This window comes from Chenopodium album, chromosome 5, assembly GCF_948465745.1.
Source record: "Chenopodium album chromosome 5, dcCheAlbu1.1, whole genome shotgun sequence".
In the NCBI taxonomy this organism is placed as follows: Eukaryota; Viridiplantae; Streptophyta; class Magnoliopsida; order Caryophyllales; family Amaranthaceae; genus Chenopodium; species Chenopodium album.
In genome coordinates this window covers 22,004,048-22,028,063 of record NC_137838.1, presented here as the reverse complement: position 1 = coordinate 22,028,063, position 24,016 = coordinate 22,004,048, and the positions used below count along the sequence as shown (strand labels likewise).

The following is a 24,016-nucleotide window of genomic DNA, read 5'->3' as shown; positions in this document are numbered from 1 at the left end:
GTAATTATAATTATTGATTTATGGGTTTTGATTTTATTGTTTGAAATTAATTTAATTAGTATCAAATTGTATTTTGATGATTAAACTTTATAACTAAAGGGAGAGTTTTAAAGTGTTGTTTGATTTGGATTTTGAAGGTTTTAAAGTAAGTTAGTGTTGCTGTAAATTTGATTGATTGGGTATTGATTGAGATGTTATTGTTTGGTTTAGGAGAGGAGTTTATTGAAGGTGATTTCTAGTTTTTAAGTGGCCAACCGAATTGTTTACACGAGGTACGTACATGTCTACTTCGTTGTAAGTAGTATCATGTTTAGGTACTGTAGGGAATAATTTCAAGCCTTTAAAATCCCACTAGCTTGAACCCAAATGTGATCATACACTAAAGTACGGTGGCGTCCAAAAGGGAAGAAGATAGAACAAAAGAGTCGCCAACAAGTTTTTAAGGAACTTGTAAACCGTTCACGAGGTGAAGGTTACACCCCTTAACGATCCAAGAGATCGTCAACTCCATAAGGTCATGAACCAAATAAGGGTCCGGGGATGAAGGTACAAATCCAACCTAAAAGAGATTGAACCTGCCCTAATAATAGGCCTCTACTTTATTATGATCGTATTCATGTGCGCTTTCCAATTAACATACAATCAATAGGATTAACCCTAAACCTGTTTAATCTATGTTGGTTGAATTTAATGCACATATAAACTATTATTGGCGACCACTTGAATTATAATCAAAGTTAACCTAACAAGATTATTAATTATCTTATTAAGCGTGATTGCAAGTACCAATTCCCTTTAAACATGCATCAAAGGTGTGATCAAGCAATAAAGAATAAATAATGTATCAAGCAACATAATCAATAATAATAATAATAATAATAATTATAATAATCATAATAATAATAATAATAAAATTATCATTATCAAAATAATAATATTAATATTCATAAATTATAACAATTATAATCATAATCATGTTCATGTTAATATTAAAGCATAATAAAAATAGCAAGATCCTAGGCATGATACTAACAAGATTAATAACAAACCCTAGCATGTCACTAAGCGATAAAAATCAAATCTTTAGCCCTAACATGATACTAACATGAATAAATATTAGGAAGAGAATAAAAGGCATCATAGCAATCATATTTAATATTAAAAATACCCTAGACATGATACTAGGAATATCATAATAACAATGTAAACATGATATCTACATCATAATATCGATTAATCAATTAAAGTACTTACTTTGATGCCTCGTACCTCTTTCTAATAACAAAATACACGCGTCTGTAACTTCAAGGAAAATAATAATCAAAACAATTAAATAATTGAAAGAGAGATTTGGGACCAAACCCTCAGAAATTAAAACCTTTCACGTCTAGGGCGAAGGCAACTTCGAATATGGCTAGGTGTTTCTAGATCTTGTGAATGCGGAATTTTGTATGAAAAAGCAAGAAAGGATTAAGAGAATGCTAAAGAATTAATGTTTGAATGAGAGATGTAGATGATGAATGATCGTAGATGAATGAATTGTGAATGAAAGCTTGCGAATAAAGAGAATTCGTGAGAATTGGTGAATGAAAACGGAGTTTTTGATACGATATTTATAAAGAAAATCAGCCAAAAAAGATAATTTAACAAAACAGAGTCTGACGATCGCAAAACAGGATTGGCGCCAACCTTGGCTAGCTGGCGCCAGGCACCGGTGGCTAGCGCCAGGCGCCAATGGCTAGTGCCTGGCGCCAAGCCTGGTTCCAGGCGCCAAGGCCTGGGGTTGGACGCCAAACTGGATTTCAACGCGTTTTCGAAAATCTGATAAATTTCCCGTACTGGAAGATAAAATAATATAATTTCTTCGAAAATGCTATTTGATCTTGATTAAAACTCTAAAAAGTCAACAAAGTCAACTTATCAATGCTAATTGAATTAGGAATGAAAAGAACTTTCTAGAAGATTCTAGAAGACTAAAAATATTCCTAATTGCATTAGGAATGATAAATCATATTAGGCCCTCCCCTAGATCATTGGGCCGTACATAAAGCTCAAACCGGGCCCAGTTTAGTAAATTGGCCATAACTTCCTCAATATTCATCGGAATTGGGCCTATAATATATCGTTGGAAAGGTCTTTGCAAGCCCCATCCAACTACAACACTATTGGACCCATATCATGGACCAAACAAACTGGATTGGCTGTTTTCTTAAAATAAAGTTTTCCAAAACAGGGAGAAAAGAAAAGAAATAAAACTTTCCGCTACACTAGACCTTTCAACACTTTCGTTTCATTCGATTATGATTCGACGTGAAAGGTACTCATCACCGGGTTTGGTTTTGGGGAGACACAAATGGGTGTCTACAGGTACCAAAGAAAAGAACTTAGTTTTATGATTAGAGAACACTTGGATGAAAATTGTTTGGTTATACATTTAATTAATTCATGTGCTTATGTTTATGAGACATATTTTGGTGAATTGATTATGTTTGTATGGGATTATGGATGCAAACATGTTGAATTATATTGGATTCATTGTTTGTATGGAATGTTGACACAAGAATAATTTTATTGGATTGGTTTGTTAACCACATTTGGATTATTCAAGGATTGGAATTGAATGGTTTAAGTGGAATGAATTTATTAATTATTCCACAAGGTTGTTATTTATTTTATTTATTACTCAATCATGACTTATTAGTATATTGAGTAAAGGTGGATTAAGCCGAAATGGCTAGGTGGGTTGACTATGTTCAACAATTTTGAATAATTTGGAAGTTTAATGGAATTAAAGGTCAATTTGGGATGTGATCACCATTGTCCTAAATAAGATTAAAAGTAAATTGATGTATGATTTTTATGTATGGTCTATTTGATTGAGTCGGCTATTAATTAAAATTGTAATCACGTAAAGTGAAACATGGATGAGCAATAAAACTCTGGAAAGCGTGCACTTCTGGAGTATTGACAATTATGGGTCGGGGTACACGGTGGTAGCCCGTGGCTTTTCGAGGCTTGTTTGATCAACATGTCCTCTTCTCTTTTGGTATTTACATTTTTATTTTATAATGAAAGTTAGATGGGATCCTAGACTAACTTTGTGAGAATGGAGTCGCGCCCATTCTTGCATCGCGCTAAACTTTTATTTTAAATGGTCATTTGGGACCAAAATTATTTGATGGATTGGACAACCTCGTCTATTGCTTACTCCAAATTAAATTAATTAAATTAAATATAAAGAGTCAAGTGTTTGGAATTGATTAGCAAGTATGTTGAGTCGAGTGAATTGTTTAAGTATGGAGTCTTGATTAATGAATTCGTGTTGTATGTTTATTTACTTTAATTAGTTGAGCATGCTAGGTTTGGTACGTTGTAGCTTGTATGTACTCAGCTTTGCTGATTGCGTGCTTTTGTGTGTTTTCTTTTGGTCATGGCCTTCGCTTTTCAATGACCTGTGTTGATCCAATTATTTCACTTGTATTATTGGGGAGCAGTATTGCACAGGTTAGCTTGATGATGTGAAGTTCGGGGATTTGACATACGCATTGTCAAGGGATTGGTGTGATTGAGAGTATTCGTTCTTTGTGTTGAACTTATTTATGTTTTACTACTTTAATTATGTTTTGGGACTTTGATTATTGGTTTGGTTTTAATAAGGGCCTTTATGGTTCCAATTTGTAAGCTTTGACTTATTGGTTTTCTAAATTATATTATTTTAATATTCAAGTTGGATTTCCGCTGCAATACTTTTATAAAGCCTTAACGTTTTAACACGTGGCGGTAACATGCCAATGGTTCTCCTCTATTTTTATTTAAAGTAAGTGGTTTGAAAATGGGAGAATTATTGGGGTGTTACACCTACAAGGTTGATTTGCCACCTATGCTGATAGGTGGCACCAAATTGGTTGTTTTCCTATATATATACCCAATTCAAGCACATTTTCATAATGAAGGTACAATCTCTCTCTATTTCTCTCTCTAAATACTCTCTCTCTTTTTATTCCTTCTTCTTCCCCAGATTACTAACTTTAGCATCGGAGTGGTTGTTCCCGGATAACCCCCCGGGCTAGCTAATCTGTGTTGACTGTTGTAGACACCCAAATGTGTCCCCCCAAAACCAAACCCAGTGATGAATACCTTTCACGTCATTTGATTATCGAACAAAGCGAAAGTGTGAAAAGTCTAGTGATGAGGATGTTTTTATTAAAATATCTCTTTCTGTTTTTGAAAATATTTCTTTTCTTACCTTGTTTATAAAAAACGTGCATTCCAGTTTGATTTGGTCCATGATAAGGGTCCATTAATAGTTTAGTTGGATAGGGTTTGAAAAGACCTTTCCAACGATATATTATTAGCCCAATTCCGATGAATAATGAGGAAGTTATGGCCAAAATACTTAACTGGACCCAATTTGGTTGGAAAGTAGACTTCAAGAGCTTTCCAACGATGTATTATATGACTTATTTAGACTTCTAGATCAAAAGATATGATAAAAACAAAATCCGCAAAAACTGTTTTGCAGCGCCGGAGGCTAAGCCTAGTGTTTGGTGCCAGACCTGGTGTCTGGCGCTAGACTTAGCGTTTGACGCTGCACTTAGCGTGTGGCGCCACGCGCGTGTTTGACGTTGCGATCATGTTTTATTCTTTTCTAAACTCTGATTCGTTTTTATCACATCCGGCTGATTTTCTCTATAAATAGCCTCAAAAACCTCCGTTTTCAATCATCATCAATAACTATCAATTATCATCAACTCTCAACCAAAAACTCTCTAATTCTCTTCTCTCTAAGCTAAAGCTTATACTCTCCCTCTTTTCTAAGCCTAGTCTTTTACAAACACAATTCCTCGTATATTAGCACTAGACATACCTAGCATTGTTCGAAGTTGCCTTCGCCCTAAACGTGAAAGGTTTGATTTCTGAGGGTTTGGTCCCAAATCTCTCTTTCAATTATTTAATTTAATTGTTTGGTTTTTATTTTCCTTGAAGTTAATAACGGGTGTGTTTTGTTATTAGAAAGAGAAACGAGGCATCCAAGTAAGTACTTTAATTGATTTATTGATATTATGATTTAGAAATCGTGTCTAGGTTGTTATTATGATTCCTATTATCATGTTTAGGGAAAAAGTTATAATATCAAATATGGTTATTATGATTCCTGCGATGCTTCCTATTTTCTTTCCTAATATTCATGTTAGGGCTATATATTTGATCTTTGATGTTTAGTGACATGCTAGAGTTTGTTATTAATCTTGTTAGTATCATGCCTAGGATCTTACTATTAATATTATGCTTTAACATGATTATGATAATTATGATTATGATTATTGTTGTGCTGAATTATATAATTTAACGTAATTTGTTAATTCACGAATTATTTCATGTTATTTGTTAATTGATGGATAGCTTATATATAATTTGTTAATATCATGTTGCTTGACATATATTTATTGTTATTGTTTGATCACACCTTTTATGCATGTTTAAAGGGAATTGGTACTTGTAATCACGCTTAATAAAATAATTAATATTGTTGTTTAGGGTTAATATGATTATAATTCAAGTGATCACCAATAATAGATTTATTTGTGCATTAATATTCAACCAACATAGATAAACAGGTTTAAAGTTAATACTATTGATTGCATGATAATCAGAAAACGCACATGAATACGATCAGAATAAAGTAGAGGCCTATTATTAGGGCAGGTTCAATCTCTTTTAGGTTGGATTTGTACCTTCATCCCCGAACTACCAATCATGGTTCCAGACCTATTGGAGTTGACGATCTCTTAGATCGTTAAGGGGTGTAATTTTCACCTCGTGAACGGTTTACAAGTTCCTAAAACTTGTTGACAACTCTTTTGCTCTATCTTCTTTCCCTTTGGACGCCACCGTAATTTAGTGTATGATCACAGTAGGGTTCAAGTTTTGGGTAATGCTTGAAATATTCCTTACAGTTTTTGGCGACTCCACTAGGGAGGATTTCTATTTTAATTCCTGAAATTTATTTCGGCAATGATTTAGAATGAGTGGATGAGACTCGAAAAGTTCTAAGTATTTCATGTGCATAATTTTGATTAACATTATTGTCATATGCATAAAAAAGATCTCATTGGAAAGACCATTCGTAATGAGTTAAAAACATAGGATTTCTACACGTAGAAAATTTGAGGAATATCTTTCACAATTAGGATCGAAGTAATGCTGCGAGAAACTGGAAAATTTTATTGAGCACAGAAAGCTGCTGAGGCATGTAGGAACTAGCGTCAGAAAACAGAGTCTGTCGCCGAGGATTTGACTCTAGCTCTAGGCGACACTCCTTTTGCCAGGCGCCAAAGCCAAATTGTGGCACCGGCCTCTGCTCGCTGGCGTCAAGTTGTTCCAATACCGAGCTAGAAATATGCGTTCTAATTTTGACCAGTTTTTAGCACTGTTTGCTCGATTCTACTTCCTGATTGAGTTTTTTTCACTTTTCTGAAATCCATATGTGTTCTACATATGGACATAACCCTCTGGGAATTCATGCTCCATCTACCTGATTAAACGCTCTGTGCAACAAAGGGTACATCCGAGAAGGTTGAATACACCAAACCATGGAAGCGAGTTTTTTAACTCGCGGTGTCCCATCCACTCGCGCCAACCCTTCAAAAGGTAAGACTTCCGCGCGGTGCATCCGGACAATTAACCATGGACCCTCTTTGACTAACCCATATCCCGAACTTTAGAGAACTAGAGCCATGGTTAGGTTGCAAACTCATTGCATCATGTTGTGACAACTTGACTACTTGTGCATCTCTTACTTGTGCATACTTATTATGTGACTAAACTAACCGTTTGGTTTGACTTGTGTTTGTAAATAAGTCTTAAAAAACTAATTAATGACTAAAGAACTTTGCTTAATTAATTAATTAATTAATTTGAGCTAATAAATATGTCTAAAATTTAGTCATAGTCCCTTTAAGTCAACCCGAATTTTTATTCCCGTATACTGCACAAGCGTCAACTTGTTTTAGTCATAGCCAGAGTTCTATGAAGAACTACGAGTCATAAAACTTATGGGTCTGTAGTCCCGAGTTTTATCTTTAATTTGGCGTTGGTTTCACCCCAATAAGAGTCACAGATCAAAAGTTATGACTAAAATACCATAGCCTGTTCAGTTTAATGCATATACGTGAGGTCTTAACGTAGTCATTGTTCGAGTCTAGTCACATAGTCTAGCCGCATGGTCATGACACGAGTCTTAACATGTCACTTGCACTCACAATAAAGCACCCACTAATATGTATATACACCATGACCATGTCTTAGGTTCATGCATGAGTCGGTTTTTTCCGTCATTTGAGTTGGGGGTACATTCTATTCCTAATTTTTCATATCTCTCCATCTACATCGTCTTTATCCATATCACAATATTCATTCTTCTTAACTTCTTCCATCTATGCATGTTGAATAGAGTTTGAGTCAAATAATTAACAGTGAATATCCCTAATTTCCCTTTCCAAAGTACTTGGTCAAGGAGAGAAGGGCGATTAATCAAGGACAACACCTTTGTTCAAGTCTTAATTTTTGACAAACCGATTCGCCAAAAGAGGAAAGCTAAAAAGATAATGGCAACTCAAGAAGAATTCAACGAACTTAGGAATCAATTGACTAATGTAACCGAGGTGTTGAAGACTTTAACCCTTCAAATCAATGACCCCTTGAAGCAACAACAAATGGAGCTCATGCAAGAAAGCTTGAGCAAGCTATCTAGTGACTACAAGTTCCAGGGCATTAGTTCACAAGGGGTCTCGGTGGACAAGGAGCTTCTTTCACAGAAGTTCAATGCCACTGACACCCCTAAATTGAAGGCAACAGATAATCCTTATCTTCACTTAAGAGCCTTTGAAACTATAATGAACATTAAGGGGATTGATAGGAAAGTCTTTCATTCCTTGTTTTCTTTATCTCTTGAAACCGTTTGCCAACAATGGTTCATCTCCCTTGACAAAGAGAAAACCTGCACCTGGAAATTGATTGTAAACGCTTTCATTGATAGATATAAGTGTAATATTCAAATCGAAACCGATTATAGGCAACTCGAGATGCTATGACAAAAAGAGAATGAAGGCTTTATTTCTTTCTTCAATAAGTGGAGGGAAACATCCGCTAAGATGATTGAGGTGCCCACCGAAAAAGAATATGTGAGGATGTTTATCAAGAATCTCCAAGAGAAGTATTCAAAGCACTTAAAATACCAACACAACTTGAATACTTTCAAGGTTGTGTATAATATAGGCATTGACATTGAAGATGACCTTCTGAAAGACAATAGTGCGAGAGGAAAGAAGAACGACCATCCTTATTCTTCCTCTCCCATTAATGAAGTACATGATACGAACACCTCTAAATCACGAATCCAAAGATCGAAAAGAGTGTTCACTCCACTTGGTATGAGTTATGAAATAGCTTTTGAAAAGCTACACCATAAAGGACTAGTCATGCCCATAGGACGACCTATCAAGGACCCGGTTCCAGAAGCCAGGCCACCTAAGTGGGATCCTAATAAACACTGAAAATATCACCAAGGAAAGGGTCACGATATTGAGGAGTGTTGGAAACTCAAAGAAGCTATTCAAGATCTGATCGATGACAATAAAACTTCCGAGATTCTAGCCATCGCAGAAGATCAAACATCCTTTGATCCTTCACTTCTTATCACACCTGTAGGTGAGCCCATGATCGAGATAGCTTACATAACCTCTCTTGATGAAGTGGCCATAATTGAGGAGGATGAAAGTATTTTCTTAGATAATACCAGGGAAAACTTGTCAAGTCTAGAAGAGGACATTCAAAAACTGCAAGATGTCATTGCCATGCTCTTGAATGTGGTAGAAGGACTAGCAAATTGAATGATGGTTATCGAACAAAATTCTCACCAAGGATTTAATGAAGAACTCAATGCTCCTAAGACACGGGCAAAACGGACCATTGAAGAATACACACCAATAGGAATGACTTACAATGAAGCTTTTGACTGTCTTCACGATCAAGGTCTCATACACCCCATTGGTCCCAGTCAAGACCCTCCGCCTGAAAAACGGTATCCCAATTGGGACCTAAAATCTTATTATCAATACCATAGAGGTCGTGGTCACACCACCGAAGTATGTCTCGTTCTCAAAGATCGTGTTCAATACCTCATTGATTCAAATCTCATTCATGTTCCTCCGCAAGCCAAGAAAGCCAAGATTAGTAAAGATAACAACAGTGGCTGTAAGGGAAAGAAGAACGATTATCCTTTTTCTTCCGAAAACACCTACTCTAGTAACAGTGTTGGTACTTCCGACCTTAATGAAATCTTAGCCATGGATAATCGAGGATTTAGAAAGCAACTAAGAAAGGATTTCACCCCTATTGGAATTAGCTACGATGCCGCTTTCGATCAACTCCATGCAAAGGGACTCATTACTCCTATTGGACCCATTCAAGATCCCCCACCTGATAAGAGATTGCCTAGCTGGAACCCAAATGTACACAACAAATACCATCAAGGTAGGGGTCATACTACTGAGAGCTGTTGAAAGCTAAAGGAAGCAATCCAATATTTGATCGACAATAACGGGCTTCCAATACCTCCAATCGGCAAGAACACCAAGTGATGATAAGCCAAGGGACAAGAGGCAAGCTTCAATGACAAGATTTCATGATATTTTTTCTATTTTCTATTTACCCTTTTCCCAATAAGTCTAGCATAGACACCTTTTTATTCTCCTTAGATTTATTTTGTAGGATCATCATTTCTTTTCCTTTAATAAAATGAGCATTTATTTCCTTGCATATGATCATTTCATTGCATTGCATTAAAAAAAAAATAAAATCCATGTCAAACTAAGCACAAGGTGTACCAATGATTTGAGGCACCCCTTGTAGCTAGCCACATCATATTGCTTTTCACCTTTCAAATATACAATCCTTTCTTCATAAACCACTTTGAGCCTCGTCTAACGATAGACCTAACCTTCGGATGGGATGGTGTGTAACTTATGTAACTTCAAAAGCTTGAGTGAATTCAATAAATAGCAAAAAAAAAGTTTACAAAAGGGCAAGTGTTCCAATGTCTTTGATATGAACACGTCTCAGATTGCGTCTCTTATCGAGTGCTCGGTACTGTGCCTAAGAAACATGAATGCCAAGTGAGTGATAAACTGCATGATCGGGATTGACCACACTTATAAAAATAAAATAAATGCTAAAGCAAAAGAGAGAGCTAAAAAAGAGTAGAAAGCCTCAAGCATAAAAATATAAAGATTCAAAAGCAAGGTTGCACACCATGGGGGCTTATCTAGGGTGTTGAGCCTTTATCCCCTTCTTCTTCAAACCTTTAGCCTAACCACATTACAACACTTCAAAAGACCTTTTTAAGGTATACACACACTTGTGCGAGGTTCGGCTAGAGCTACGTTCGGCCTGATTCCTAACGGATACGTAGGCAACCTCACATCGAGGTGCGACCGTAATAAACATGCATTCATATTCACATTCACACACTCACACCATGATCATATCAAGGATCTCCAATGTTCATCCCTATATAATTAAAGCTAGACTTGGGGGCTTGATCCTTACATCATTAGCATACATAGCCTAAGAGTCACCACCATTTGACTCTTTTTAACATATTTTCCACACACTTAGCCCTTGCGGCCTAACTTTAGTATCACTATCACAAACATCACAGATACATGACCAAATAGTCCTTCCCTTAGGAACCCTTTGTCATGAAATCTTAATACAACGCTGAAGCATGCCTTATCATATCGCTCATCACTCATCATTGCATCACAAAGTATGAAGTTCTTAGCCTCCGTGCCTAAGTTACCAAAATACTTTCATCATGGAGTGAACAATTGATATTGCCTAGGATGAATTAATCCTTGCACCTTGAGAGATAGCATCAAACACATACATTTGACTAAGCTCATTCAACATGCACCTTCAAAAACTTCGCTTCTTTTTTTTTTTTGCGTCTTTCTTTTTCGTGAGAAAGTCGGTACCCTCCACAAAAATGACGGAAATTTTTTGTTTTTTTTTGCATTTTTGAGTCGCACGATCACAATAAAATGCACACACGGGTCATGATTCACACGTGTCAATTCACCTCGGGTCAACCTCAAGCTAGTTAGTCGCATTGAGTCAACCTCAAGTCAGTCCAATCACCCTAGGTCAACCCTAAGAAAAACATCAAGCCTTAGGTCAACCCTAAGAAAAACGCTAGCAAAGTCTTTTGGCAATCTTTTGATTTTTACAGGATACAACCATTCAGCACAAACATTCAAGTATCATCAAGCTCTTTTGTTCAGAGACGCGTGGACATATCATCAAAGCTCTTTTGTTCAGAGACGCGTGGACATATCATCAAAAAGCTCTTTTGTTCAGAGACGCGTGGACATGTATTTCAAGCTCTCCTACTCAGAGACGCGTGGGCATCCTATTAAAGCTCTTTTGTTCAGAGACGAGTGGACAATCCTAAAAAAGAAGCTCCATTACTCAGAGACGCGTGGGCATATCATTCAAAAGTTTTTTGTTCAAAGACGCGTGAACATATCCAAAAAAGCTCTATTTTTCAGAGATGAGTGAACATCAAAACTGCAAGATGGCGTTCCCTAGCTTATGGAAGGTTGTCACAACGACAAATGCAACAACAAATCAGTTACCCCATAGACGTGTGCTCGACGGTGCAAGATACACATTTATTAACTCTTTTATCTGTTTAACTAACGCTAGTTTTGCAGGTATCGGCGTTACAAGAATGATTTAGGATTGCAGAACATTCTGAATCATTCTCCGTCCCTATTGATACTTTGACTTTTGTTTTTGAAACTTGCGTTTCTCCAAACTCAGTCAAAGTGGGGGCTTCTTTAGACATCCAAATGTGTCTCCCCAAAACCAAACCCAGTGATGAATACCTTTCACGTCATTTGATTATCGAACAAAGCAAAAGTGTGAAAAGTATAGTGATGAGGATGTTTTTATTAAAATATCTCTTCTTTCTGTTTTTGAAAATATTTCTTTTCTTACCTTATTTATGAAAAACGTGCATTCCAGTTTAATTTGGTCCATGATAAGGGTCCAGTAATAGTTTAATTGGATAGGGTTTGAAAAGACCTTTCCAACGATATATTATAAGCCCTATTCCGATGAATAATGAGGATGTTATGGCCAAAATACTAAACTGGGCCCGGTTTGGTTTTTATATGCGGCCCAATGATCTAGAGGAGGGCCTATTATTTATTATCATTCCTAAATCTATTAGGATTGATTATAGTCTTATAGAATATTCTAGAAGGTTCTCATAAATCCTAATGGAGTTAGGATTGATAATTATGTTTCAAAGAGTTTGAGATTGAATAAAACTACTCCTTTTTAGAATCCTCGTTTTGTACGAAGTGGAATATATTCTGATTTTATTTTCGTGCCTCATAATATTTATCCAAATATTATATGGTTGGATAGATCTTGAAATTATCTTTCCAATGATATATTATAATATTAAATCTGAGCTATAATGAAAAAGATATGAAACTTTATCCAAAATTGAAACTCTTCCACTATTTCGGCCATATCTTTTTATCTACAAAAGATTTTAATCTGATTCTAATTGGGTTAGAAAGTAGACTTCAAGTGCTTTCCAACGACATATTATATGATTTATTTAAACTTTTGGATAAAAAGATATGATAAAAACAAAATCCGCAAAAACTGTTTTGCAGCGCCGGACGCCACGACTAGCGTTTCGCGCCGGACCTGGCGTCTGGCGCCAGACTTAGCGTTTGGCGCTGCACTCAACGTGTGGCGCCACACGCGTGTTTGACGGTGCGATCGTGTTTTATTCTTTTTGAAACTCTGATTCGTTTTTTATCACATCCGGCTGATTTTCTCTATAAATAACCTCCTAAAACCTTCGTTTTCAATCATCAACAACTATCAATTATCATCAACTCTCAATCAAAAACTCTCTAATTCTCTTCTCTCTAAGCTAAATCTTATTCTCTCTCTCCCTCTTTTCTAAGCCTAGCTTTTTACAAACACAATTCCTCATACATTAGCACTAGACATACCTAGCATTGTCCGAAGTTGCCTTCGCCCTAGATGTGATAGGTTTGATTTTTGAGGGTTTGGTCCCAAATCTCTCTTTCAATTTTTTAATTTAATTGTTTGGTTTTTATTTTCCTTGAAGTTACTAACGTGTGTGTTTTGTTATTAGAAAGAGATACGAGACATCCAAATAAGTAATTTAATTTATTTATTGATATTATGATTTAGAAATCATGTCTAGGTTGTTATTATGATTCATAGTATCATATTTAGGGAAAAGGTTATAATATCAAATATGCTTATTATGATTCCTGCGATGCTTCCTATTTTCTTTCCTAATATTCATGTTAGTATCATGTTAAGGCTATATATTTGATCTTTGATGTTTAGTGACATGCTAGGGTTTGTTATTAATCTTGTTAGTATCATGCCTAGGATCATGCTATTAATATTATGCTTTAACATGATTATGATAATTATGATTATTTTGATTATTGTTGTGTTGAATTATATAATTTAACGTAATTTGTTAATTCACGAATGATTTTATGTTATTTGTTAATTGACGGATCACTTATATATAATTTGTTAATATCATGTTGCTTGACATATATTTATTGTTATTGCTTGATCACACCTTTTATGCATGTTTAAAGGGAATTGGTACTTGTAATCACGCTTAATAAGATAATTAATAATGTTATTTAGGGTTAATATGATTATAATTCATGTGATCGTCAATAATAGATTTATATGTGCATTAATATTCAACCAACATAGATAAACAGGTTTAAGGTTAATACTATTGATTTCATGTTAGTCAGAAAACGCACATGAATACGATCAGAATAAAGTAGAGGCCTATTATTAGGGCAGGTTCAATCTCCTTTAGGTTGGATTTGTACTTTCATCCCCGAACTACCAATCATGGTTCCAGACCTATTGGAGTTGACGATCTCCTTGATCGTTAAGGGGTGTAACTTTCACCTCGTGAACGGTTTACAAGTTTCTAAAACTTGTTGGCGACTCTTTTGCTCTATCTTCTTTCCCTTTGGACGCCACCGTACTTTAGTGTATGATCACAGTGCGGTTCAAGTTTGGGGTAATGCTTGAAATATTCCCTACAACTGTGCAAGCATTGAATTAGACGGTAAACCTTTACTAACCCCAAGACTTCACGATATCGGAACTCACCCGGAACAATTGGCGCTAGAAGGAGGGGAAGTAATAACTTCTATCGTCCAAAGGACCTTCGGTAGTCATGGCAGGAAACAAAGAAATTGCAACGCTGACACTAGAAATTGAAAACCGCCAGTATGATAGCAACATCCTTAATGCTAACGCAAGTAAAACAGTAAATAACGTACCTGAAATCATGGTAGAAGATGAAACTCAACTTCTTCACGGCAATACGACAAACACACTGGTAACGCCTGATTGGAATCGAGCAACATCCCTAGATCCCCTAGAAGGGTTTACTCTAGAGGAACTAGAAATAACAGCCAGGGTTATGCGGGCAATGTTCAGAAAAAGAAAGGAGGCTAATGTGGAGGTCGGCGAAGTAAGGGGGAACATACCGGCGAAGCCTGTGGTCGTTAATCTTGAAAGCCAATTTAATCAGGTAGGACCACAACCCCATCCTCAGGCTCATCTCTGAGAGGCAATTAATAGTACCGACTGAGCATCAGGTCACCCATGACACCCAAGTAAGGGACTCAAGGTCTTATCGGCATGAAGCTAGTAGTGGACCGGGAAGACGTGCGACCCGAGCTATAGTTAGACCAAGGATATCCCCCTTCACTCAGGAGATTCTTGATCAACAAATGGAAAAAATTAAAATACCGCCATGCACATATGACGGCAAGGGAGATCCCAAGAGGTATGTGGCAGCATTTGAGAGCCACATGTTATTGTACACCGACACAAACGATGTATGGTGTAAGGTCTTTCCCACGACATTGATAGGGTCGGCCTCGGACTGGTTTTCCAATCTGGAACCTGGTTCCATCGATTGCTTTGACGCCTTGGTAGAACTGTTCACAAGTCAGTACATAAGCAACAGTGCAAGGCTGAGAACGTTAGGAGAGCTTATGGCGGTTAAGCAAAGAAAAGACGAGTCGCTTAGGGATTTTATCTGACGCTTCAATAACGAAGCTAGCACTATACCGAAATTACAGCAGGTAATAGCTGTTATGGCCTTAATGAACGGTTTGGTTGATAGTGACTTTAAAAGATACATGTCTCGCAAGTCCTTCCCTAACCTAGGTGCTGCATTCGGAAAGGCGCAAGAGTATATCAAGAGTGAGGAACTCCTGAAGACTAGAAGCCAAGTAGCGTCGGTGGAACCGTCCCGACAACAAAGTGCTTACATAGCACCCGATATGCATATCGCTAAGATAAACAAATCACAGCAACAAAATCAGCAGAGAGTGATAGGCCCGCTAAAGGTCTGGGACGATACAACAGTTACACACAATTGAATGCACCTAGAGCTGCAATATAATCAATCAATCAGAACATGGAAGATTAGAATTGACCTACACCAATGATAACCAAGGGTCGACACGTAAAGAAGTATTGCATGTTTCATAAGGACGTCGGTCATTACACTAAAGATTGTATTCAATTGAAAGAGATTATTGAAGATCTCATCAGGAAAGGGCACCTATCTCAATACCAATCTCAAGCGGGGGTAAGCCGACAACAACTCCCACTGGCGAGGAAAACAGAGTATCGAAAACAGGGTGACTCGTCGATGCAAGATGATACCTACCGACAGGCTCATACTGAGGTTTACTGGCAAGTTAACGCACCATCTGGACACAAAATCACTATCGACGTAATTATCAGAGCACCGGTGCATGGAGGTTCTGTTAGCGGTGCGAAGAAAAGTTTATCGGAATATAGGCATATAGTAAATGCGCTAGGAATAGATGAGCGTCCTCAACCGGCCGTTATCCCTTTTGTATCCTTCTCAGAGGCTGATGCTAAGGGCATCGTTTTTCCCCACGACGACCCGTTAATGCTGATATTAATGATAAATGGGTGTGACATTAAGCGCGCGTAGGTAGACGGGGCAGCTCAGCCAATATCTTGTTCGCAAAAGGGTTTGACGCAATGATGATAGGCCGAAAATACTTAACACTGGTACCATACCCAGTTATTGGTTTTAATGGCTCCACAGTCAGACCCGAGGGTAGCATAAACCTACAGGTTCGAATTGGGGAGGGTACTACGGCTCGAGATGTTATGGTCGATTGATAGTTGATGTACCGTCAGCATATAATGTCATTGTAGGCAGACCGCTGATCCATGATACACAGGATGTAGTCTCGACATATCAACTCACAATGGTATACGTATCTAATGCCGGTACGATAGAGCGCGTCAGGGGAAGCCAAACAATAGCGAGGGAGTACTATGTGACAGCTTTGAAGCAACCATGTCGGTAGGGTTTCACAAACCAAAATTATCAGAAAAGGGAGCAATCTCCCTCTACGCACGATTTGGCAATGGAAAACTTTGATACAAGGCCCGTAACGGTGCATAGACCACTACCGGGAGGAGAAACCGTTGAAGTTGAGCTGCAACCAGGGGTTCTAAATCGGACAATGAAAATCGGGTCTGGTATGGATGTCGAGATGCAATGCCACCTAGTTGAGCTCCTGCGCAAAAATGCAGATGTATTCGCCTTTTACATCGATGAGATGCCAGGAATCCATCCTGACGTGATGGTGCACAAATTGAACGTGGATAGGCGAGCAAGACCAGTACACCAAAATAAGAAATTTCTCTACGAAAAAATTAAAGCTATAAAAGCGGAGGTTATCAAGTTGCTAGCGGCGGGTTTCATAGAGCCATGCACTTATCCAGAGTGGCTAGCCAACGTGGTTATGGTAAAAAAAACCGTCAGGAAAATGGAGAATGTGCGTTGATTTCATGGACTTAAACAAGACTTTCCCCAAGGACTATTACCCACTGCCGAGAATAGGTCGCTTAGTTGACTCCACTTCCAGCCATGCCCTTTTGAGTTTTATGGATGCTTTCTCGGGATCTCATCAAGTTAGCCTCTACCAGCCAGATAGGAACAAAGCAACATTCATAACGGATGATGGAGTTTATTGCTACAAGGTGATGCCCTTTGGATTGCGAAACGCGGGAGCGACGTATCAGAATTTGGTGGGCAAAGTTTTTGCCAACCAGAAGGGAAGACATGTAGAGGTATATGTGGACGACTCCATAATAAAAAGCCGATTGGTAACAGATCATGTTGCAGATTTAAAGGAAACCTTTGACACCCTTCAACAATACATAATGAAACTAAATCCTGAGAACTGTGAGTAGTGTGTATTTGGCGTCAAGTCAGGAAATTTTTTGGGTTTTATGGTTAGTGAAAAGGGAATAGATGCAAATCCCGAAAAAATTGAGGCTATCCTTAACCTAAAAAATCCAAAATCCATCAAGGACATACAAAAGTTGACTGGTAGAATGGCGGCATTGATAAGGTTTATCAGTAAATCGGCTGATAAGGCTTTACCATTCTTTGTTGTCCTTCGTCAAAAGAAGACTTTTGTTTAGGGAAAGGAACAGACAAAAGCGTTAGAAGCAGTTAAAAACCATCTACGATCTTTGCTGACAATCATCAGGCCGAAAACAGGCGAAACATTACAGCTTTATATTTCGGCTTCCCCGAAGACAGTGGCGGCGGTACTTCTGGTTTAGCGGAAGAAAACGCAGATACCCTCTGGTGGAGAAGATACCCTCTAGTGGAGAAGATCGCATATGCAGTAGTCGTGGCAGCACGGAAGCTGAGACCATATTTTGACGCACATACAATCGAAATCTTGAAAAATCAACCGCAAGAAAAATCTCTTCAGAAAATGGAGACTTCAGGACGATTGCTGAAATGGGAAATTGAATTATCGGAGTGTGTGCTAATTTATAGACCGAGAGTGTCAATAAAGGCTCAAGCCTTGTGCGATTTCATATTCGAAGCCTCTTACACCGAAGAAGAAGACGACGTACGGACTTGGAAGGTATCTATTGATGGCTCTGCATCCTCAAATGGGTCAGGAGCCGGGATTATCATGACGTCTCCACAGGGAGATGTATTTGAGTATTCGATAAAATTTAAGTTTAAATCTTCCAATAATGAGGCCGAATACGAAGCAGCACTGACAGGAGTCCAGCTCTGCGTAGCAGTGGAAGCAAAGAGGGTTAAATTATCAACAGATTCACAGTTAGTGGCAAGTCAATTTAGCGACAAGTACGAAGACCGTGAGCCAACAATGATAGCCTACCTAGCTAAACTCAAAAGTATAGCGGCAACTCTTGATAATTTCGAAATCAAGTTAATTCCTCGCTGACAGAACACACAAGCTGACGCACTAGCAAAACTTGCAAGTTCCAGCTTCAATGACCTAGAACGCACAGTGATGGTCGAAGTTTTAAATCACAAAAGTGTAAACAAGGAAAAGAAAAGGCAGTACATTGTGTGATGGAAGGCCGCGAATGGTATGACGATGTCCTAGCTTACAAACTACATGACGTGCTTCCTACGGATAAGAATGAAGCGCAGAAGATTAAGAAAGATAGCGTATGGTTTGTTATGTTCCGAGACATGTTGTATAAACGAGGCTTCTCGTTACCGTTGTGCAGATGCATAACGGCATATGAGTCAGCAAGATTGGTAGAAGAAATTCACGAAGGCGATTGCGGAAATCACTCGGGTGGCCGATCAATGTCACTAGAAGCAATGAAAAGGGGCTATTATTGGCCGACAATGAATGCGGACAAATTAGCTTACGCTAAAAAGTGTGACAGATGTCAGAAGTTTGGACTGGCAATAAATCAGCCGCCTAACGACCTGACACCTATTCTCAATCCCATCCCTTTTGCTCAGTGGGGAATGGACATTGTCGGTCCATTTACTTCGGCCACTGTAGGACGTAAGTTCTTAGTAGTAGGGATTGACTACTTCACGAAATGGATAGAGGCCGAGCCTGTAGCAAATATTACAGCAAACGAGGTGAAAAAGTTTATTTGGAAAAATATATTCACCAGGTTCGGATTGCCGCTGGCCATGGTCTTTGATCACGGTTCACAATTTGACTGTAATCCAGTTAAGAACTTTCTAAGCATATATAAGGTCAAATTCGCTTACGCAGCGGTATGTCATCCTAGTCTAACGGTCAAGCTGAGGCAGCTAACAAACAAATGCTCAATGCATTAAAAAATAAAATTGAAGATGCTAAGGGATTATGAGAAGAGTTGGTGCTAGAATTACTATGGGCTAACAGGACGACAACAAAAGAAACAACAGGAGAATCCTCTTTAACCTCGCTTTCGGAATAGAGGTAGTCATTCCTGCGGATGTGGGCCTCCCAACGTTCTGAATTCAGCATTTCTGTGAAGACCAAAACGACTTACTGCTGCGGAAACAACTAGACTTCCTACCAGAAGTAAGGCTAAGGGCCGCCATCAAATCTGGAGCCTAAAAAAAATAGAATGAGGCAAGCCTATAATAAACACGTCAACTATAGACCTCTGGAAGATGGAGATTTGGTTTTACGTAGAACGACAACAATGGGTTAAGGAAATACTGACGGCAAGTTCACGGCCAACTAGGAAAGGCCGTACCAGATATATGAAACTATCCGGTAAGGTTCTTACCGTCTTATGACTCTAGAAAGGATCCCATTAAAAAACGTCTGGAATGAAGCCGTTTTAAAAAAAATATTATGTTTAAGTACTTTTAGTATTTATGACTTTCTATTTGTTATCGGTATGACTTAAGGTCATACGTTTTGTAATATGTCTTTATCTTTTGACATTGGCCGTTAATAAAGTATTTAGTGGTTTTTGGCAACATAATGGAACCATTTTCCCACTTTCGATATGTATGTGCAGACCTGACTAGCTGTTGCACCCATTCAAGTGAGGAGATGGTTGGATAACTCATGCACCTAAAGGCGAGTTGAATAGATGGTCTGATCCACTATCGTTGCTCGACCTGCCAAAGGTCACAATATAATCATAATATTCTTCTTAAGAGATATTGATAATGACTGATTTCAATATGAATTATGTGGAATCGGCGTCATAAGTCATATAACCGTTTCAATAAAGCAAAGAGCAAAGTAAATATTCAAATCAAGGATAATACCGGCGCAAGTTTGGTAATATCAATATCAGTTTTAACGAACAAATGTAAAATATTTACTCGTAAAACTAGGGGACTGTAATGGTGATACCATAAATAACAAAATAAGACATAACACGTAAAATCAGCATAAGAAGATAATTAAACAGTATTAGTTGTTAGAAACACAGACAACGTACGATAGTACGTCATGAGCAAAAAAATAATTGTCTACAACCGACAGCTATCACCAAAAATGGCATTAACTCCCATATCGGACAATAACAAACATAAAAACAAGTCTTAAAAATCATTATACAAACAACAAACTGTTCATTCACTAGCAAAATAAGGACAGGAGTCGCATGATGAGTTTGGTGATGACTGCCAATCACTTCAGCCCTGCTTGGCCTCAGACTCCTTCTCTAGGCCGACATTATAAGGAGGAGTAGCAAGAATGGCGTCATCAAACTCCTCATCGGGAAGGCTGCGGGGATCAAGATTTTGCATAGTGGTTAGGCCAGGAGGATCAGAGAAGTATGAGTCCTCGTAGATGGTGGGAGAAAAATGCCAGTTTGCGCCGTAAGCATCCTCTACTGCCTACCATTTCTCCTCACCCCAATCCTCAGCCTTACACATGCAACAGTGCACAGCAACCCAACCGCCGGTATAGCGATTTATCCCTATATAAGTCGGACCTTAAAAATTGATTAACGTCCCGACGCTTGATAACAGGTTTCTCCAAATGATCAGCTTAAGGTCGTCCTCGGCCCTTTTTCTCTGCGCTTTGTCGGCTTCCAATTTTTGTTCAAGATTTGCAACTTGAGACTTTAACTGGGCTTGATCCTCCAGATTCTTGGACATCACCTCATGATCAGCCACCTTGCCCTCTAGCGTCTTGATTTTACCCTTGTACTCGTAAACCTAAGCTTTGTGGGCTTTGCGCTCCTCATCGGCTTTCTTCAAAACCATCTCAACCTTATCTGCCTGTCTCTGATAATGCTTGTACATGTGAACAACCTCTACAGCAGAGTTGACAGTCTGCAGAAGCAAAAAATTATATATTCATATTCATATATAATGATATAAAAAAATGAAAAAATGAACGATACTAAACTTATATATTCATATACAATGATGAAAACATACCATGAGTATATCATTCATCATATGGCCACAGAGAGCTAAAGCTGATTGGTAGGCCTGTCGGCTAGAGTGAGTAAATCTTTCAATATTCTCCAGCCAAGGCTACCCCCAGATGTTGGGTCGTCGGCATAGAGTGAGCTTGGGGCGCCAAGGTTCGCTGGCATTGCCGATAGGGAAGTCTAGAAGCTCGTCAGCCACCTCTTCAGGAATCTTCACATGTGGGACCTCAATAAAGTCCGATACAGAAGTAGGGGCGAAGACATTCAGACCGCTAAGCCCAGTGAGACCGGTTGTGACCCGGGGAACCTCTCTGGTAACAGAAATAACCTTCTCGGCCTCAATAAAAGGCGACAGCGGAGCTGATATATCGGCACCATGGGTCTCTTTCTTAGGACCACCGATATCGTCCTCGTCCAGATCCACAAAATCCCGAGTGTCAACGGCGGAATCCTTTAGCTGAATTGTTTGTTGGCCGGGAGCAGGTGTAGACTGATCTCGGTCACTAGTCGAGCTAGTCCTCTTCGACTTCCCGGCACCCCCGCCCCTTCTGTAAGGGAGAATGCTGGCTCCTGTCGAATTTGATTGGGATAGAGCAGTCATGTCTCGCTTACTCCTTTGTCTTCCTTTTTGAGCCCTGGTGGCAAACTTAGGAAGAGTGTTGAATTTGTTCTTAGGGTTGGGCGGGCACTGCCGTGTAACACAGCCGTTAGGATGAAGCCCTAATATCTCATTATCCAACTTCTCATGACCTGATGAAATGCAAATAAAATTAGTATAGGTTAATAACAGCAAAAAGGTAAGTCCAAGGCCAGTTAGAATCATGAAGTACAATTACTGATATAAAAAAAACATAATAAAAATAAAAAAATAAAAAAATATATATATAGTATAGGTTAATAACGGCAACAGTGCTTGCACAATAATAAAAAGAATTATAGCGTGCGTAAAAATCTGACACAGAAAAAATTAAAAATGGTGGTTTAAATCATACCATATTCGTCAGTATGGCAGAGACCGACATGAGAGAATGGAGCGTTGCCCAGGATATAATTACAATTGGGCATCCACTCCCTAGGAACAGATTTTACTTTCCTACCTTCATTTACATACAGACAATCGAAAAACCAAAAAGCTTTTCGTTCAAGCATGCCTAACTTCCTATCTCTAAGAGTATCAAGCCTAGTGTGAGGGAGATGGAAGGTTCTTCGTAACCCAAAGGTATTAGGCACCTTCATAAAATAAAATTGTTTTTTCCATTTTTTACAGCTGGCCAGTTTCGGCCACACTGTAACCTTACCGGTAGCAGTATAGAACGACCACCAGCCTGGTGATTGACTGTCTTTTTTCAGCTAGTGAAGTTTACGGATCAAATTTAGAGTTAATGGAAAATCCATATATATCATGACCCAAACTAATGACACAAACACAATGTTACAAATTGTTGTCGGTGTCAGTTGTGCAATACATATATTTCAAGCTTTAAATATTTTTTCAATAAAAGGGTGAAGTGGAAAACGGAGACCAAATTCAAAATGCTTGGCGTACACGACAATGTGCCCCTCTGGGCAGTCAAAAACAGTGTTTCCAGACTCAGGATGAGTGAGAACATAGTCCTCAGGGAGGCGGAAAAACCTCTTGCCAACCTCGCAGTAATTCTTCTCGGCAGCAGTTCTCAACCATGTATCATCAACTTTTGTATGCTTCACCTTTATTTCATTAGAAAGCTGTAAGGGTCGCCGGTGATTAGCATCATCATCTTCTGAGTTGTAGCCTTCATCAAGCCTTTCCTAAGCAATTACTTGCTCGCCGATGTTGATATCTTCAGTTATTTCCTCATCAGTCTCCTCATCACTAGTGTTAGGTTCATCAGTTTGCTGATGAGCTTCACCAACTTCTTCCTCTTCTCCTTAGATGTCGTCTTCTTCCTCGTCCTCATCCCTCTCGGAAGCTACGCTCCGCTCCATGGATTCAATGTCTTCATCATGGACGTTAAAACCTTGAGTCTCAGGTTCTTCTAGTGGTTCTTTGCCAGGGCGCCTAAGGGAGCTCTTGGCGTCTCCGCACTTTTAACACTTATTTAACCGATGTTAGAACCGTACTTGTCGATGAGAATTTATGAGTCACCTTGATCGAAAATACTGACAAACTCAACTTCAATAATATCAATGTCTTCTAAAATGGAAGTACTAACACACCGAGAGGACTTTTCAGCTTCCTTCTCTGGCGCTGAGGACAAGTGCATAAACGGGTTAGCCACAATGGCTTTACTCGTAACATAGTTCTTTACAGACTCAGGCATAGTTGACTAAAAACAAACAAACACCACAAAATCCACTATATACGCATACGATGCACACCGGAAAATTAAAAGTAAATAGAGGAGGCAAAAGTTCAAATTTTTTACCTCTGAACAAGAGCAAATCAGGCCACCAAATGACCGGAGTGTGGAAATTGTCCCCGCTTATGCAAAATCAAGAGTAAAATCCTTTGTTGCGAAATTAAGAAAGATGAAGAATCGCACTGGGAAATTTCTCTTCGAAAATAATTTTTTGAAAATCTAAGTTCAAACTGATGAAAAACTGTTCGTTTTCTCTTTTTTATACCAAGTGAACAGTGAATTTTGATTTGACATGTGCTGCATGAAATCCAACG

The 24,016-nt window shown here is 38.5% G+C and overlaps 1 protein-coding gene across 1 annotated transcript; it reads left to right on the top strand.

Annotated features, from left to right (window-relative positions):
- The first annotated feature begins 18,574 nt into the window (after positions 1–18,574).
- LOC145632734 (uncharacterized) lies at positions 18,575–21,120 on the top strand. The gene is made up of 2 exons (XM_081685075.1): positions 18,575–19,025; positions 21,032–21,120. Exons 1-2 carry the CDS (start codon positions 18,575–18,577, stop codon positions 21,118–21,120), a joined length of 540 nt encoding a protein of 179 aa, XP_081541201.1.
- The last annotated feature ends 2,896 nt before the right edge of the window (positions 21,121–24,016 follow it).

What these genes read in the sequence shown, in the direction of transcription:
- LOC145632734 (XM_081685075.1), top strand. Translation starts at nt 18,575, where the DNA reads ATGGAAGGCCGCGAATGGTATGACGATGTCCTAGCTTACAAACTACAT. An exon ending in TACTTCGGCCACTGTAGGAC is followed by an intron (nt 19,026 to 21,031) that starts GTAAGTTCTTAG and finishes TTTTTGTTCAAG; the next exon opens with ATTTGCAACTTGAGACTTTA.